The sequence below is a fragment of the Thalassophryne amazonica genome, chromosome 12 (assembly GCF_902500255.1).
Source record: "Thalassophryne amazonica chromosome 12, fThaAma1.1, whole genome shotgun sequence".
NCBI classification, from domain to species: domain Eukaryota; kingdom Metazoa; phylum Chordata; class Actinopteri; order Batrachoidiformes; family Batrachoididae; genus Thalassophryne; species Thalassophryne amazonica.
In genome coordinates, this window is record NC_047114.1 from 78,301,869 (window position 1) to 78,318,523 (window position 16,655).

Sequence of the window (16,655 nt, forward strand, 5' to 3'; positions counted from 1 at the left end):
TAGCTGCCGGATATTTTTTGTCAAACATTTAGATTGGTTTTAAAACATGTCGGTCACAGAATCTGATGGGCAACAAAATATATTAGTACACACTTTCTTTCCCTTGTAAACGCCACTGTTCTTTCACCAGGGGGTGCTATATCAACGAGTAAAACAAAATTATTTATATATTAAGCTTTATTGTTCACCAGCAGCCAAAACAATCACGGCAATATCGACATCTATGCATTCAATAAAAACATTTAATATATAAACATTACAATGCATGGAAAAACAGACATTTCAATATCTCAGCAACATGAAGAAAATATTGATTGTTCTTTACCTCCACAACATTCTAGTCATTACTTGGTATGTACATACAATCCAACTAATTATAGCTTAATAACTATACAGCCAGTGCTGATTTACCTATAAAAAGATAGAAATGGAGGATGGCATTCATCATAAAGTGCTTAGTTATTTCACAAACCTAAAAAAAAAAAAAAAAACATCCTTGGTGAAAACACATCTGCAAAAATTATGGTCGATTTCAGCCAGGTGACTGCAGATGGGGAGAAAAAAAAAAGAAAAAAAAAAAGCAGCACCACAGAGTCTTTAAGTGAGACTGTTCTCATTGTCACCCACAGAAAAGACGCTTAGGTTCCCACACTGAATTCTGCTTTATGACTGAAATTTAACATCTCCACTTTCACTGGTGCTGGAATCTTGACATTGTCCTCTGTTTGAATGTCTAGAATGGAAAATAAGGAATAACAGATTAAAAAACATTTACTTATTTTTTTTAAAGACCACCCACTAACTGGTTCGTCTCAAGTGACAACTAATGGATTAATATGATCTCGCTCATTTTTAGAACAGGAGAACAAGCAGACTTGTGCATATGTACTTTAATTTGACTCTGCACAACCTCCACCCATCTCATACCAGTAGTCCTTGTGGTCAGCATTTTCCTTACTTTTTAACATATTTGACAGCTGAGGCAAAATGTGCAACAACCCAAACTTAACCTAGATTAACGTGACAAGGATAAGTAGTGCTTCAGTCTGTTGAGCTTTGGTCTTTTAAGTGACATACTAAGAACAAGTCCCAAGATCACCTTGCCAGCAAGTGTCTATTCCACACTATGCCAAGTTAAGAGTTTTCTTTTAATTTTCTGTGATGCATGGCCTTAATTTTAGAATGCATCAACAATTCCAATTTATTTTGAGACAGCTGGCAAATTGTTTTAATAAAAAAACAAAAAAAAAAAAGTAGACAATATGCCCTCTTTGACCCATAGAACCCAAATGATGTGCTCCCGTGCCTTTGTCAACTTTTCATCATATTGCTAACAGATGACATCTTTTAGACAGCGTTTTATATATATATATATATATATATATATAAAATAAAATTTCACTTTCAGAAACTAGATTGTTTCAAACATTTTGATATGCAACACATGGGTATTATACTAAAAGAAAGTACCTTAAAAAGGGGGATTTCTTAAAGTAGGGTTTAAAAAAAATACCCTTTGGGCTCTAAGGGTGCAATCTCAGCACAGTGAACATGGTTAAGACTTTTTGGTAACTACAGACGGTGATGATTTGAGTTTCAGTTTACCTGCTGTCTGGCATCAGGCAGAGTGTTCGGTAAAGTTCAGTTGTAGATGGCAAAATAGCACCAATAGCAGATTTTGGAGTGTTGAACATGGCATAGGCTGATGACTGAGCCAACTGAGAGGTCGTGGAAGAAACCCTCATTTCTGGCTCACTTCCTGTGAAGCAGGGGTCAAATAAATTTGATTGAACGATATATTCTTAATAATGAAAAACTGTTTCCATGTAAAAACAGTACCAAAAATTTTTTTTCAACTAACAGACACTGTAAATTCCTTCTCAAATTTTTTTCTTTTTTCAAAAGTAGCTTGATGAAAGTATCAGGTCAGGCCAGGAAAGGGAGCATGTGCTGGCACCGACCGCATCCATCAAACTACAAAACCAGCTTGGGTTCAGAACACCAACCAATTGGTCCATCCCCACATCTCGAAAGTAACTATTCATTTGCCCCAACCAGGTGAAACATGGGCGTTTCCAGCCACTCAACACTGAGACGCGTGTCCTGGATCATACCCAAAATATATTATACTCCTCATTTTAGTCTTCCCAAGTAACCAGTGGTCTGACATAAAAGTCTTTCCAGTGGTATCCAAGAATCGTTTGAAGAGGCTGAGTACCAAAGATATCTAGTCATCACCTTAGGCCACTGAACATCCAATTATCACAATAGGAAGCACCGGGGCCCTAAAGATTTGGAAATTTGTTCTCTTGCAAAGATATTAGCATCCAAACAGTTGTGTCGAGCTGTCAACCTCATGACTCCACTAACTCTTCCCAGGCATCTCTCAATCTCAAAGGCCAAGGACCCAGAGCCATGAATGTCACTGCAGAGGTTACGTGAATACCTCTAGAAGTTTGACACTTTCACAGTGTACAGACATCTGATGACTGAGACCTGGAAGTAAGTGAAGGCTTGGATCTTAGACTTAATCCACGACAAACATGAACCCAGACACCGACACTGTGGAAGTGCCCTGACCCATCTACTTTTAGTACGTATGGTTGTCCCAGTGGTCAGCATACTGAGGGAGTGGCAGTTGCTGTGGTTCTTTTCCTTCCAATGGTGTCAAATGTCACCCCTGTCAATGAGAGCATTATGAGGCTCAGACTTATGCATTCACTAGGTGTTTTGTCTATTTTCCCAGTCTATGCTCCAACTACAGTGAGTGAAATGATCAAGTTCAGGGTTCTCCCCAGTTAAATTTGTACTACATATCATGAATGTGAATTACCTGGTGTTCTATATGTATATAACATCCATTAACTGCAGTAAAATTACATTAACTTACTGATGGATAAGGCACTTTGACAGTCAGGTGAGGAACATCTCCTCCGGTCAGCAAAGGGAGTCATGTTCAAGAACTGACTTTTAAGCCAAGAGGCACGATCTTCCTCAAAAGCTTTTTTCTATGGAATACAAGAGAAGTACAAGTCTATCAGCCACAAAACATTTTATATGTAAATTTAAGAATCAGAATTCTAGAGTACCTCTCGCCCCAGGCGAATAGCAGCCTCTGTGAAGCTCTTCCTCTCCCTTTCAAAGTTTCTCTTCTGTTCTTCAAACAGTCTCCATTCCTCTTTAAGTCGTTCTTTTTCCTCCAACGTGTAGCAGTCATTAAGGAGAGCTGCAGTGTCATCGTCAAATGTTGTGTAAAGACGTTGCTGCAGAAAGCAGGAAAGCACATGCTCAATATTTTAACACTTGAAATTATTCTTTTTCAACAGAGGTCTCAGTCAAATGCAGGATGATCATCTACCATCACCAGGGCTGGTGACAAATTCCACCTTTAAAAACAAAAATAAATTCTAGAACCACGTCACCCTTAACAGAAGTAAGCAGGTATTTAAAAAAATAAAATAAAATATGGATGGATAAATTCCAGAAACCATGTTGGAACAATCTCAGAAAACAATGGAGCCACCTTCTACAAAAACCTCAAGTCAGTGAGTGTCATAGTGCATACTCACTAGGCACAGGTGCCTGGGACTGAGGAGGTGCACAACTTTGCCCCCTTCCCAGTCCCGTTGGCCTGCGCTTGCACTGCACTCCATCAAGTCTACGTCAACACAATGTGACTTCTGGTTTGAGACAAAATAACTGAGTTTTTTGGTGTTGCTGTTGTTAGAATTATTACTGTTTGTGTGTGCTCTGCAGAGGTGCACTGCAGCATGTGGTCCTTGTGCCTACAGCAGGAAGAACACCTCTCATAATGGCTTGAGATTATTTTTATTTGTGTCCAGTGTGGATTATGCTCATGAACAAAGCAGGTGATCCAGAGATACAAAGTGTGCTTTAGAGATGCATTTTACTTGCCTCCATGCTTGAGACAAACAGCAGAAAATGTCTTTTACAGAGACACTTGTGTTTATACAAAATAAAATAACCTGAAGTAATTTCTATGGATTATTTTACAGAAGGAAAAAGGCAGTCCATATGGTGCATTCGGCAAAGTCCTGAGGGGTTATGGTAATAATGACTTCACCTTACCTCTCCATATAAAACCTGCGCAGTCTGAAAAAAATTATGCAATAACAGATTTAAAGGACATGTTACTTAATGTGCCGTTCAACAATACAACAAAGTACTCGTGATTGTAAGTCTATCCACACACGTCACGATCAGTGGTCGCTGACATACTTTACTGCTAATTAAACCGGTGTTTTTACTGGGGTCCTTAACAGTCAGGAACCTGTGTGCTGGCTCATGCAGAGAAATGGGCCACATGGTCAAAATGTCATAGCCAACACTCCCTCACAATGCAAGTGATACTCCTCAACCCAACAAACCTTCAAAGACACCTAGTACCAAAGACATCCAGTTACCTCCTTGGGTCACTGGTTAGCATCCAATATTCACAACCATACAGTAAGACAGGTAGCACAAGGACCCTAAAGACTTGGACCTTCCTTCACCTGCAAAGATATTGGCATCGCCAAACACCTCTGTCCAGCAACCTCGTGACTCCATAAGCTCATAACTCACATTAATTAAACTGAATTTTGGGGTATAAGGCACTCTGCGTGGTTCAAAGTGCATTAAGGTGAGTACACCATATTTTGAGTTAATGTACATGAGTGAATGAAGTAAACCATACATAGGATCACTTTCACCGCACTTGTCATACCCTCTGGGGCAGGGGAATTACAACAGCATGTAGACCGACATCTGGCACCCATATGTGCATGTGATGATCAGTGTGCACAGCTCACAAAATATTACTTATGAAATAAAGTATTAACAACGCAGTGGCTAATAACAAAAAATGCCACAAACTCAAAACAACAAACAAAGTGTGGTAAACTCAAACAAAGAAAGAACATGTCTCTTCTGTTTGTAACAGAGGCCTTATGTTTTGTGAGCTTTATTGGGACTAAGAGTTTCAGACCTCTGCATTACAACAAAGAGCAAATCATAACACATATGTATTAAACTGGAAAATGATGAGCAAAAATGGTCAGTGGCACAGATACAAACCTGGAGCAGTTGTTGCTGCACTTGAATGAACTCTTTACACTGCTGAACTTCACACCTCATCCTGTCCATCTCATCCTCGTGGGTCTCCCTGAGCACCACCTCTTTACTGGACTCCATCTGATTCTGCACCCGAGATGCTTTCCAGGAAAACAAAGAAAAATGTGCAACTGATACTATAATCTTTTTGCACGGCAAAACTTCAAATGTTATAAAATAAATAAATAAAAACTGATTTTGGAAAATTACAGTAGCTCATGTTTCAAATTCATCATCAACAAATCTGTTTTATAGTATCATCTTCAACTAATGTGGGATGATCTCAGTTCTACCTCAAAGTGCTGTGTGTACCTTGGCTGTCTAATTTCTCCATGTGGTTCCTGAGTCTCCTCCACTGCTGGCGGATGCTGTTGATGAGCTGTTCCCGAGCTTGCTCACAGGATTGGTCCAGAATGTCCCTGCTAGACTCACCCACCTTCTCCTCACCATCTGAACCCCCCTGAGCAAAGCAGCAGAAGAAATGTATTTTAATTAAATAAAGTTAAAAGCATGCATGCTCATGTTAGTCCAGGGCTGACCCATGGAAATCATGTGTCAGACTCCATATGTGGAATATACAGACAGTCCTTGATTTGTGTAATGATTAAAATGTAATCCCAGTCATTATATAAGAATAACTTACTCCAAATACAGTATGAAATGATAACAGACATGTTTTAATGAATCTCAGGTCAGACCAATGCTAAAGTGAATGCTATTTAACAAATTTCTGTCAGGGGGATTATCAACGCACTGTCTTCTTGTTTGTGTACCGCTACTGTGATCAATAACGACACTATACAAGCACCTGATCATGGCTCTCATCTGCAATGGCCCCTCTGGCACTTGGCTGCCGTGGACTCAGGATATGCATCATCTCCTTCTTCATCTGCTGGAGCACTTTCTTAAGCTCGGCATTTTCCAGCATCAAGGACCTCCGACTCGCCTCATAGTCATCCATCAAGGACTTGTACATGTCACCCTCATGGCTGTACAGAGGAAATTACAGAGACACTTGCCTAAGTAATATAGCAAACCAACTGAGGAAGAAGATTTCCTGGGGGGGGGGGAGAAGTGTTTTACCTTCCCTTCACCTTTGCAGTCCTCCACTGGCTCCGTTTCCCATCTGAACGTCCCAGGGAATTCAGTACATCAATAGCTGCAATAAATAAATAGATAGAAGTTATTAAAAAGCACACAACACTGAGCCTTTACTGTATTTAGCATATTTACAGTTTTATGTTTGGGCACTCCTGATCGTTTCCATGATTTTCCTTTATAAATCATTGGTTGTTTGGATCAGCATCCATCCATCCATCCATTTTCTTCCGCTTTATCCAGAGTCGGGTCGCGGGGGCAGCAGCTCAAACAAAGCCGCCCAGACCTCCCCCAGCTCCTCCGGGGGAACCCCAAGGCGTTCCCAAGCCAGCCGAGATAAGTAGTCCCTCCACCGTGTCCTGGGTCTTCCTCCCAATGGAATGTGCCCGGAACACCTCTCCAGTGAGGCGTCCAGGGGGCATCCGGAAAAGATGCCCGAGCCACCTCAACTGACTCCTTTCGACGTGGAGGAGCAGCGGCTCGACTCCGAGCTCCTCACCCTATCTCTAAGGGAGCGCCCAGCCACCCTGCGGAGGAAACTCATTTCGGCCGCTTGTACTCGCGATGTCGTTCTTTCGGTCATGACCCAAATCTCATGACCATAGGTGAGGATCGGAACGTAGATCGATCGGTAAATCGAGAGCTTTGCCCCCTTTTAGAGCTTTGTCCCCCCCTTTGTTTGGATCAGCAATTTCAGTTAAATATATCATATAGCAGACAAACACAGTGATATTTAAGAAGTAAAATGAAGTTTATAGGATTTACAGAAAGTGTGCAATAATGCTTTAAACAAAGTTAGATACATAAATTTGGGCACCCCAACAGAGAAAAAAAAAAAAAAAAAAATACATCTATATTTAGCAGATCCTCCTTTGGCAGAAATAACAGCCTCTAACACTTCCTATAGCTTCCAATGAGAGTCTGGATTCTGGTTGAAGGCATTTAGGACCATTTTTCTTTACAAAACATCTCAGGTTCGTTGGTTTCCAAGCATGGACAGCCGCTTTATTAAAAATCACACCACAGATTTTCAATAATATTCAGGTCTGGGGACTGAGATGGCCATTCCAGAACGTTGTACTTGTTCCTCTGATAAATGCTTTAGTAGATTTTGAGCAGTGTTTAGGGTCGTCTTGTTGAAAGAGCCAGCCCCGGCACAACTTCAGCTTTGTCACCGATTCATGAACATCGTTCTCAAGAATCTGCTGATATTGACTGGAATCCATGTGAACCTCAACTTTAAGTAGATTCCCAGTACCTGCACAGGCCACACAGCATGATGGAACCACCTCCAAATTTTACTTTAGGTAGCAAGCGTTTTTCTTGAAATGCTGTGTTCTTTTTATGCCATGCATCCCGCCCCTTGTTATGTCCAAATAACTCAATTTTAGTTTCATCAAAATGAAGCTGGCTTGTCCAAATGTGCTTTGGCATACCTCAAGCTACTCTGTTTGAGGTATGTATGCAGAAAAGGCTTCCTCTGCATTACAGCATCATACAGCATCTCTTTGTGCAAAGTGCGATGTATAGTTGACGATGCACAGAGACACTATCTGCAGCAAGATCATGTTGTAGGTCTTTGGAGCAGGTCTGTGGGTTGACGATGACTGTTCTCACCATCCTTCGCTTTAGCTTATCTGAGATTTTCCTTGGCCTGCCACTTTGAGCCTTAACTAGTGCTGTGCCTGTGGTCTTCCATTTCCTCACTATGTTCCTCACAGTGGAAACTGACAGCTGAAATCTCTGAGATAGCTTTTTGTATCCTTTCCCTAAACCAGGGGTAGGCAACCTGTTCCAGAAAGAGCCATGAGGGTGCAGGTTTTCTTTGCAGCCACTGACTCCACCAGGTGATTTCACTGATTAACTGATTCCATCTGCTCAAAGTGATATCAGTAAAATCACCTGGTGGAGTCAGTGGCTGCAAAGAAAACCTGCACCCTCATGGCTCTTTCTGGAACAGGTTGCCTACCCCTGCCCTAAACCATGATGTTGAACAATCTTTGTTTTGGGGTCATTTGAGAGTTGTTTAGAGACTCCGATGTCGTCACTCATTACAAGAGATGCAAAGAGGGGAAACATCTGCAAATGGCCACCTTAAATACCCTTTCTCATGATTGGATTCACGTGTGTAAGGAGGTCAAAGGTCAATGAGCTTACCAAACCAATTTTGTGTTCCAATAATTAGTGCTAAATGTATTCAAATCAAAACAACAAGGGTGCCCAAATTTATGCACCTGCCCAATTTTGTTTAATTATTGCAGACTTTCTGTAAATGATCCAGACAACCAATGGTTTATAAAAGGAAAATTATGAAAATTATCAGGGGTGGCCAAACTTTTGCATACAACTGTACACTTAGACCATATATCAGTTTGTGTGTCTGCACAGATCTTTTGTGCCACAGGACAGTGCCAAAGACACCACCTCTTGCTGTGTGTCTTATGTGACATTACTTCAAATCTTGTTTCAACAAAATATGGAGTACCACAGGGGTACGTATTAGGCTTTCTGATGTTCTCTCTTTATATAGCATGTCTTGGTCAGATATTTCGGCAGCACAGTGGCTTTGTGGTTAGTGCTGTTGCCTCACAGCGAGAAGGTCATGGGGTAGATTCCCACCTGTGGGCTTTCTGACATGCATGTTCTCCCAGTGTTTGCGTGGGTTCTCTCTGGGTGCTCTGGCTTCCTCCCACATCCAAAGACATGCAGGTTTGGTGGATTGGAATCTTTAAATTGTCTGTAGGTGTGCGTGCGGGTGTGAATGTGTTTGTCTATCTGGGGCCCTACAATAGGCTGGTGTCCTATCCAGGGTGTACCCTGCCTCACGCCCTATGACTGCTGGGATAGGCTCTGGCCCACCATGACCCGATCTTGGATAAGTGGTTGAAGATGAGTGTGTGTGGTCAGATATTCCGATGTTTTAGAATTACTTTTCATTGCTATGCTGAAGACACCCAGTTGTACATGACAAAACTGCAGATAATGTCACATGCTAAAGACTTTAGAGGCCTGCCTGGCTTCAGTGAAAAACTCAATACCTAGAAACTGCTTACTCTTAAATTCTGACAAGACAGGGATGATGGTCATTGATCCTGTGGTACACAAGTGAAAAAAACTTGTGGTGACCTTTGATCACACTGTCCTTCGACCTACGCATTAGAGAAGTAACTAAGAATGCCCCTCTGTAATATTGTAAGGAATCAACCTGCTCTGTCTATGGCTGGCCCAAAGACATTGATTCATGACTATCTCTTCTACCGAAACTTTCTATTTTCTGGTGTACCACAGTCCAGCATCAGAGATCTCCAGCTGGGTCAGAATGCTGCTGCTAGAGTTCTGACTAGGACTGCAGCATATAGCTCTCACTGTTTATGCGTGTTGACAATCATTCCTGGTCTGTTCTGAACCACTCAATGTTAAAATCTGGTCCAATTATCCTCGGACCATCCATCCATTCATCTTCTACCGCTTAGTCCAATTAAGGGTCACGGGGGGCTGGAGCCTATCCCAGCAGTCATAGGGCGTGAGGCGGGGTACACCCAGGACAGGACACCAGTCTGTCGCAGGGCCACAAATAGACAAACAGACACACCCACACTCCTAAGGACAATTTTAAAGATTCCAGTCGACCTAACCCGCATGTCTTTGGATGTGGGAGGAAACCGGAGCACCCGGAGGAAACCCACGCAAACACGGGGAGAACATGCAAACTCCACACAGAAAGGCTGCGGGAATTGAACCCATGACCTTCTCACTGTGAGGCAACAGTGCTAACCAGTAAGCCACCGTGCTGCCATCCTCGGACCATTTCAAACCAAATCTTATTAATCCCCAGTTACTTTTCCATGGAATAAATCAGTTCATTGTACACATTCAGTTAGATGTGTTGCACATGCCAGTCTTAGATCAGGCCCAAAGCCTCTGAGCTATAAACACAGGAGATAAATGGCCTTACCGAGTTTCTTATCCTTACGGTCAACCAGTAGCTGACTGAGACGCTCCTTGAGCTTTGCGGATTCTCTCTCTTTTCTCTTGGCATCATGGCTATACTGAGAGGCTCGACTGGCAATGATACTCTGGAGCTTCTGAACCTGACCAGCAAGATTGACACATTGTAGTTTTTTGTTAATATTCGAGCATACACACAGATATATATTGGAAAAGTGAAACCAGAATGCTGTTGAGGTGAAGTGTACCTCATCTTTTTCAGTTTTTAAGCATCTCTGCAAAGTCTTAAGTTTGAGTTGCAGCTGTCTCTCAGTCTCATGTAGACCCGATTTCTCACGTATGGACAGCTCTAACTGATCCTGGAAGCAAACAAATAGACATGACATACACAGAACATCAGCTCAGATTTAAAAGCATAGTTTTGTTTTTCTAACATGGATGACTGTTCTACAAGTCTCCTTGTCATACATACCTTCAGTCTGGAATTGCTCATCTGCATGTGTTCCAAAGTGCTGGATTGCTTCAGTTGTTCCTTCTCCAGCTCCTCCAGATTCCGTACAATACGTCGGTGAATCTGCATCAGCTCATACATGGCATTCAGAGTGGGCACGGTGTTCAGGCCAGCTTCCCCTGGTGAGGCAGCTTGAATACATGAGGTGAGGCCCAGCGAAGCAAGCTCCTGGACAAGAAAGAGGATTTGCTCACTGTTGCAGGATACAGATCATTCAAGTACAAATGTAACGATACCATGCGCAGGTTATTCCACAGAAGTATACTGAGAAGACTAACACATCAAACTGGTGTGTAGACTGCACTGCCACCAGCAGTTTCTATCTTTTGGGTGCATTTAAAAAAAATAAAATAAATAAAACAATCCCACACATAACACTAAACCTGTGCATTGCAGTACCTGATTGATGTATAAAATGCATTGAGCAACATTATCTTCAGTGCAGAAGGCACTTATCACACTGTAGGAATTATTGGACAGGGGTAAAGAATATGACAGGAGGTTGTTCGGTCTCGAAGGGGACATAGTCACTCGTGATATGCTGGAGATCTCATTATTCCCTAAAAAAAAAGAAGACAAAGAGAAATTATGTCAACTGCAGGTTATGTTATAGCTGCAGCAGTTTCTCCTAGGCTTTTATTAGGCTGCTGCTCTGAAAAGGGAACAAAAATATGGGTCACCTCAAGTAATCTCTAAAAATAGTTTAACAGGCTGCTCTGTTCTTGAAGTACTTTCTTTGGCAGATGCATTTTCTTAGAGTGTGGATTAGCAGAGCAGTTTACCTATTAACATCTCTGTTGGGGTTGCTGTCCACCACTCTCCCATATCACTGAATCATCAGGACATGAGGATGTAAGGTCATGAGGTATGAAGCAGGACTGTGGATTAGTGGTTGGGTGGTGGATCAAAAGCTCCCACTGTAACAGAACATCAAGACATGAGACAGAGCAGCACCACATAATCTGGGTGGTGTTTCACTCACACAGGATTATCTGTCAGATCTGATCCACACTGGTCATCACATCAGCGTTTAATGATGAGCTTCTACTGGCCAATGGCAACTACACCACAGGGTGATCACCTCAGCTTCAAGCAAACAGTATTTCCATGATCAATTTGTCTCTTGAGTATTTATACAGTTAATTGATGTGCACTGACCCACAGTCAGTCACTATCTGATAACTACGAGTTTAAAACATGTTTTCCACTGGTTTTGATTTATTTTAAACCATTTTGCAACAGCCATTTAGTTGAAACTTGAGCAAAGGCAGTATTAACGTGCTTTTAAACCACTTTAAATTGGTCTAGGCTTTGTGTTGAAAACATTAAAGTAAGACTGTTATATACATATACATATATATACACAAACACACACACACACATACATACATTTCCTTCCCACTGTAGCCAAGTGCTTGCTCACAGGGGGTCGTTTTGACCGTTGGGGTTTTACATAATTATTGTATGGCCTTGCCTTACAATATAAAGCGCCTTGGGGCAACTGTTTGTTGTGATTTGGCGCTATATAAAAAAATTGATTGATTGATTGATTGATACATACATCTTCAACCGCTTAGTCCAATTAAGGGTCACGGGAGGCTGGAGCCAATCCCAGCAGTCAGAGTACAAGGCGGGATACACCCAGGACAGGACGCCAGTCTGTCACAGGGCCACAAACAGACAAACACACACAGTCACACCCACATGTCTTTGGATGTGGGAGGAAACCGGAGCACCCGGAGGAAACCCATGCAAACACGGGGAAAACATTCAAACTCCACACAGAAAGGCCACAGGTGAGAACTGAACCCATGACCTTCTCGCTGTGAGGCAACAGTGCTAACCACTAAGCCACCGTGCTGCCCAGACTGCTTACAATTTATCCTAAGTATAACCACTTTAAATCATGTTACTATTGTCTTAAACTTTTTAAAAGCACATTAAAACAAGGTAGTATTACTGTTAAAGTGTTTCAAACATGTTTAAAAAAATAAAAAGGTATCTTCTTCCTGGTGTAGACAATTTAAAAAAAAAAAAAAAAAAAAAAAAAAAAAAAAAAAAACAAGCCCACACAACAACTGACAAAATTTTCCTTAAAGCAGAAACAGCATATCCTTGCCTGTGAGAGGCTGGATCAAGTCCAAATTTGAGAATATTCCCCCTCCCTCCAGTTTAGTCATTTCATAAATGAACCAAAATAGATTTTTACAAACATAATAAAAGCTTACAGACACAAAGAAGAAAAAGAAAAAAGAATCTGAGACGGAGTGTGTGTTTTATAACGTTGTCCCTGCAAAACAATATAATGAGCTTGGCTTGTCCTTGGGAAACAAGCCGAACCAGATTTCAACACTTACCACTCCCACTCTACTATAAACTGCAACTCTCGCACATATCACATGCTAATAAACAGAACTATTCTCATGATCATTATCTGGACTATAACAAAGCCAGATGAACATTGCTCCGGACATTATACTACATTAAACACTCACAATGTTTTCAGTCGGTGTGTTTACAGGACAACATCCCAGCGAAGGCTCCCTCAGCACATTTATCTATTAAACCAAAAATGCACGCAGTGGTTATCTGTAGTTAAACAGACCTGAGGTCAAGACTGCAGACCTACATTAGCTTGTAGTTACAGTAACATTTATGGTTAGCATGGTACAAATAAATAAAAACATGCTAAGAAGGACTGCAAATAACTGGTACTTTCTGTAGATGAAGAAATAAAAAAAAAAAAAAAAAAAAAACTGGAAAATTATTTTACAATTGATTACTCTTTCAAGGAGTTTATGCAATAAACACGCAATAACACACACACAGCTTCTCGAATATAACCCTTAGTAAACATGACTTTGAAATGTGTCACATTATTAAAAGTTAGCATTTTACTTTAAAAGAAGTGTATAAATATTATTTCGATTTTGAACTGTTGGCAACAAGGCAAGAGGCTCAGAAATTATTTACATCATTGTGACATTCTGAAATTAAATTTGTAATGTAAAGGGCAGTGGCAGTGTGGTGGCCAAGCAGTTATCGCACTTGCTTCCAAAGAAGGCTCCCAGTTCAAGACCACTTGTACCCATTCTCCATGTAATGTGAAGTTGCATCAAGAAGAAGAGCATCAGGCTTAAATCCATCCATCCATTTTCTATACCCACTTGAATTACGAGTCGGGGGGGACCTATCCCAGCAGTCATAGGGCATAAGGCGGGTACACCCCTGGACAGGATGCCAGTCCATCACAGGGCCACGTATGGACGGACAAACAAACAAACATGATCACACCTGGACGCACACCTACGGTCAATGAAAAATTTCCAACTTATCTAACCTGCATGTCTTTGGATGTGGGAGGATGCCAGAGCTCCAGGAGGGAACCCATGCAAACTCCACACAAAAAAGCCCCAAGTGGGAATCGATCCCATAATGTTCTTGATGTGAGGCAACAGTGCTAACCACTTCACCACCGTGCTGCCTCATCTGGCGTAAAACTTGTGCCACATCAGCATGTAGATACATGTGGGGTCTGTTGTGGTGACCATGATCAAAAAGAACTGACAACTTACATTATGAAATTAAATATTAAACACAATCTTAGTAATTTTCATTGTTGAATAGTTTGCACCATTTTAATTAATCAATTTAATCTATGAAACATAACCCACCAAGGTGACCTTTTTTGTGTTATACACAGTTTTAAACCTCACTTTTTTTTATTTACAATGATAAATGAGAAAAAAAGGACACCAAATCCTCCCTTTTAAGGAAATGCAAACATAAAGTGGGATTTGTACAGAATGAATGATGATAACCAAAATAACTGTAATTCATATAAAATACATTTAATTCTCTTCTTTTAATTTTATTAGACTCCATGCTTCAATTTAATTTAAATTGAAGCATGGAGTCTTCCCAAGGGATTAATAAAAATTATATCTAATCTAATTTATCACAAAGTTAACAGCACAGTCATGACCAACATGGTTAGCTGTCATCATCAGGGATTTATTTAAAAGTTATGTACAGCAGGAACAGCACATTCCTGAATCGGATATATATGATTCACTGAATGCGCTTTTCAGATAGGTTTGCTAACCTGGATTAAAGCTATGCTAAGTAAACATATTACCGGTTAAAAGTCCAGTCAAACCGTTAAACTTTCTACCTAACAGGAATATGACAATAAAAATGTTACTTCTCCGAAATACAAAAAACTTAGAGCTCATTCGTGATAGTGTCAACAGCAAAATTCTCACCTATTTTCTGATAATGCAGCAGCAAAATGACCCAGTTAGCAGAAGCTCTGTGCAGTGTGCAGCGTTTTTTTTTTCCCCACTCTATTTCTCCAGGAGCGTTCAACTAATGTTCGCTTTCATTGGAGGATGCGTTGTTAAGCAACCAGCACCTCGCGCATTCATTGGATACAGATCTACCTCTGGGGTAATTACGCAAATGAGACATCCCTGCAGGAAAGCTGTTGCATTGAGGAGTTTCATTCATCTGATAATCACATTTTAAAGACATTAAAAATCGTCTGGATATTCATTATGCCCGATGCAATGATCATATTAACAATTAATTGTTGTATTGAACAGCTGACCTTTTTCACAGATTTTGTAGACATCCCAGTGTCTCGACCTGCAAAATAATTTATGCTGGGACATTATACGAGGTCTATTAGAAAAGTATCCGACCTTATTATTTTTTTCAAAAACCATATGGATTTGAATCACGTGTGATTACATCAGACATGCTTGAACCCTCGTGGGCATGCGAGTTTTTTCACGCCTGTCGGTTACGTCATTCGCCTGTGGGCAGTCTTTGAGTGAGGAGTGGCCCACCCTCTCGTCGTTTTTTTCATTGTTTAGGAATGGCTCAGAGACTGCTGCTTTGTTTGATCAAAATTTTTTTCAAACCTGTAAGGCACAACTGAGTGGACACCATTCAATAAATTCAGCTGGTTTTCGGTAAAAATTTTAACAACTGATGAGAGATTTTGGTCTGGTAGTGTCGCCGTAAGGACGGCCCACGGTGCCTGACGGCGATCTGCGCTTTGAGGCGGCAGCGTCTCGCCGTTTCAAGTTGAAAACGTCAACATTTCAGGCTCTGTTGACCCAGTAAGTCGTCAGAGAACAGAGAACTTTCAGAAGAAGTCGGCATGAGGAGTTTATTCGGACATTCCATTGTTAACGGACATTTTGTAATGAAAGAACGTGCGGGCAGAGTCGCATGTCGGGCCGGACCCGACCGCGGGGGGTCGCAACAGGAAAAACACCTCCGTTGGAAACCTTAACGGGCAAGTTGGAACATGCCCAAGCTGTTAAACAATTTCTCAGTTACTCACTTGTTGAAAGCCATCAAAAGCCGCCTGAATTTTACAAATGGTTTTCAACACTGAGGTGTTTTTCCTGTCGCAGCGCACACAGATTTGCCGAGTCGTCACGGAAACGACTCGGCGAATTTGCGCGCACGTCTTTCATTAAAAAATGTCCTTACAGTGGAATGTCCGCATAAAGTCCTCATGCCGGCCTCTTCTGAATCTTCTCTGTTCTCTCATGACGTCCTGGGTGAATTAAGCCTTAAATTAGGATGTTTTCAGGTCGAAAAAGGCCGATGACGGCGCCTGGAAGCGCTGCACGACGTCCTGCTCTGTGGGAAGTCCTTACACTGACAGAAACACCCCATAATCTCTCATCAGCCGTTAACACTTTTCACCGAAAACCATCTTAATTTCTTGAATAGTGTCCACTCGGATATTCCTCACAGGTACAGAAAAAATTTTGATAAAGCAACGTGCGCCGTCTCGAGCAGCGTGTGAAACAAAGGAATTCAGCCGAGAGGGCGGGACCACATCTCACTCAAGGCCTGCCCACAGGGAAATGACGTCACCGACACGCGTGAAAAAACTCACGCATGCGCACGAGGGTTCAAGCATGATTGGTGGAATCGTACTTCATTCAAATCCATATAGTTAAAA

At 41.4% G+C, this 16,655-nt stretch overlaps 1 protein-coding gene across 1 annotated transcript; it reads right to left on the minus strand.

Moving 5' to 3' along the window:
* Positions 1–160: 160 nt before the first annotated feature.
* On the minus strand, positions 161–14,991 carry ssx2ipa (synovial sarcoma, X breakpoint 2 interacting protein a). Its single transcript, XM_034184043.1, has 14 exons — positions 14,935–14,991; positions 11,452–11,586; positions 11,069–11,229; positions 10,631–10,837; positions 10,407–10,517; positions 10,166–10,301; positions 6,196–6,271; positions 5,921–6,101; positions 5,425–5,572; positions 5,077–5,213; positions 3,090–3,263; positions 2,891–3,008; positions 1,606–1,759; positions 161–733 (listed from the first exon to the last, which is right to left on the minus strand). The coding sequence occupies exons 2-14, from the start codon at positions 11,492–11,494 to the stop codon at positions 664–666; spliced, it is 1,716 nt and encodes a 571-aa protein (XP_034039934.1). The 5' UTR covers positions 11,495–11,586; positions 14,935–14,991; the 3' UTR covers positions 161–663.
* Between the last annotated feature and the right edge of the window lie 1,664 nt (positions 14,992–16,655).

What these genes read in the sequence shown, in the direction of transcription:
- ssx2ipa (XM_034184043.1), bottom strand. Translation starts at nt 11,494, where the DNA reads ATGGGAGAGTGGTGGACAGCAACCCCAACAGAGATGTTAATAG. An exon ending in CCGTAAGGATAAGAAACTCG is followed by an intron (nt 6,272 to 10,165) that starts GTAAGGCCATTT and finishes TATTTATTGCAG; the next exon opens with CTATTGATGTACTGAATTCC. An exon ending in CAGATGAGAGCCATGATCAG is followed by an intron (nt 5,573 to 5,920) that starts GTGCTTGTATAG and finishes TGCTTTGCTCAG; the next exon opens with GGGGGTTCAGATGGTGAGGA.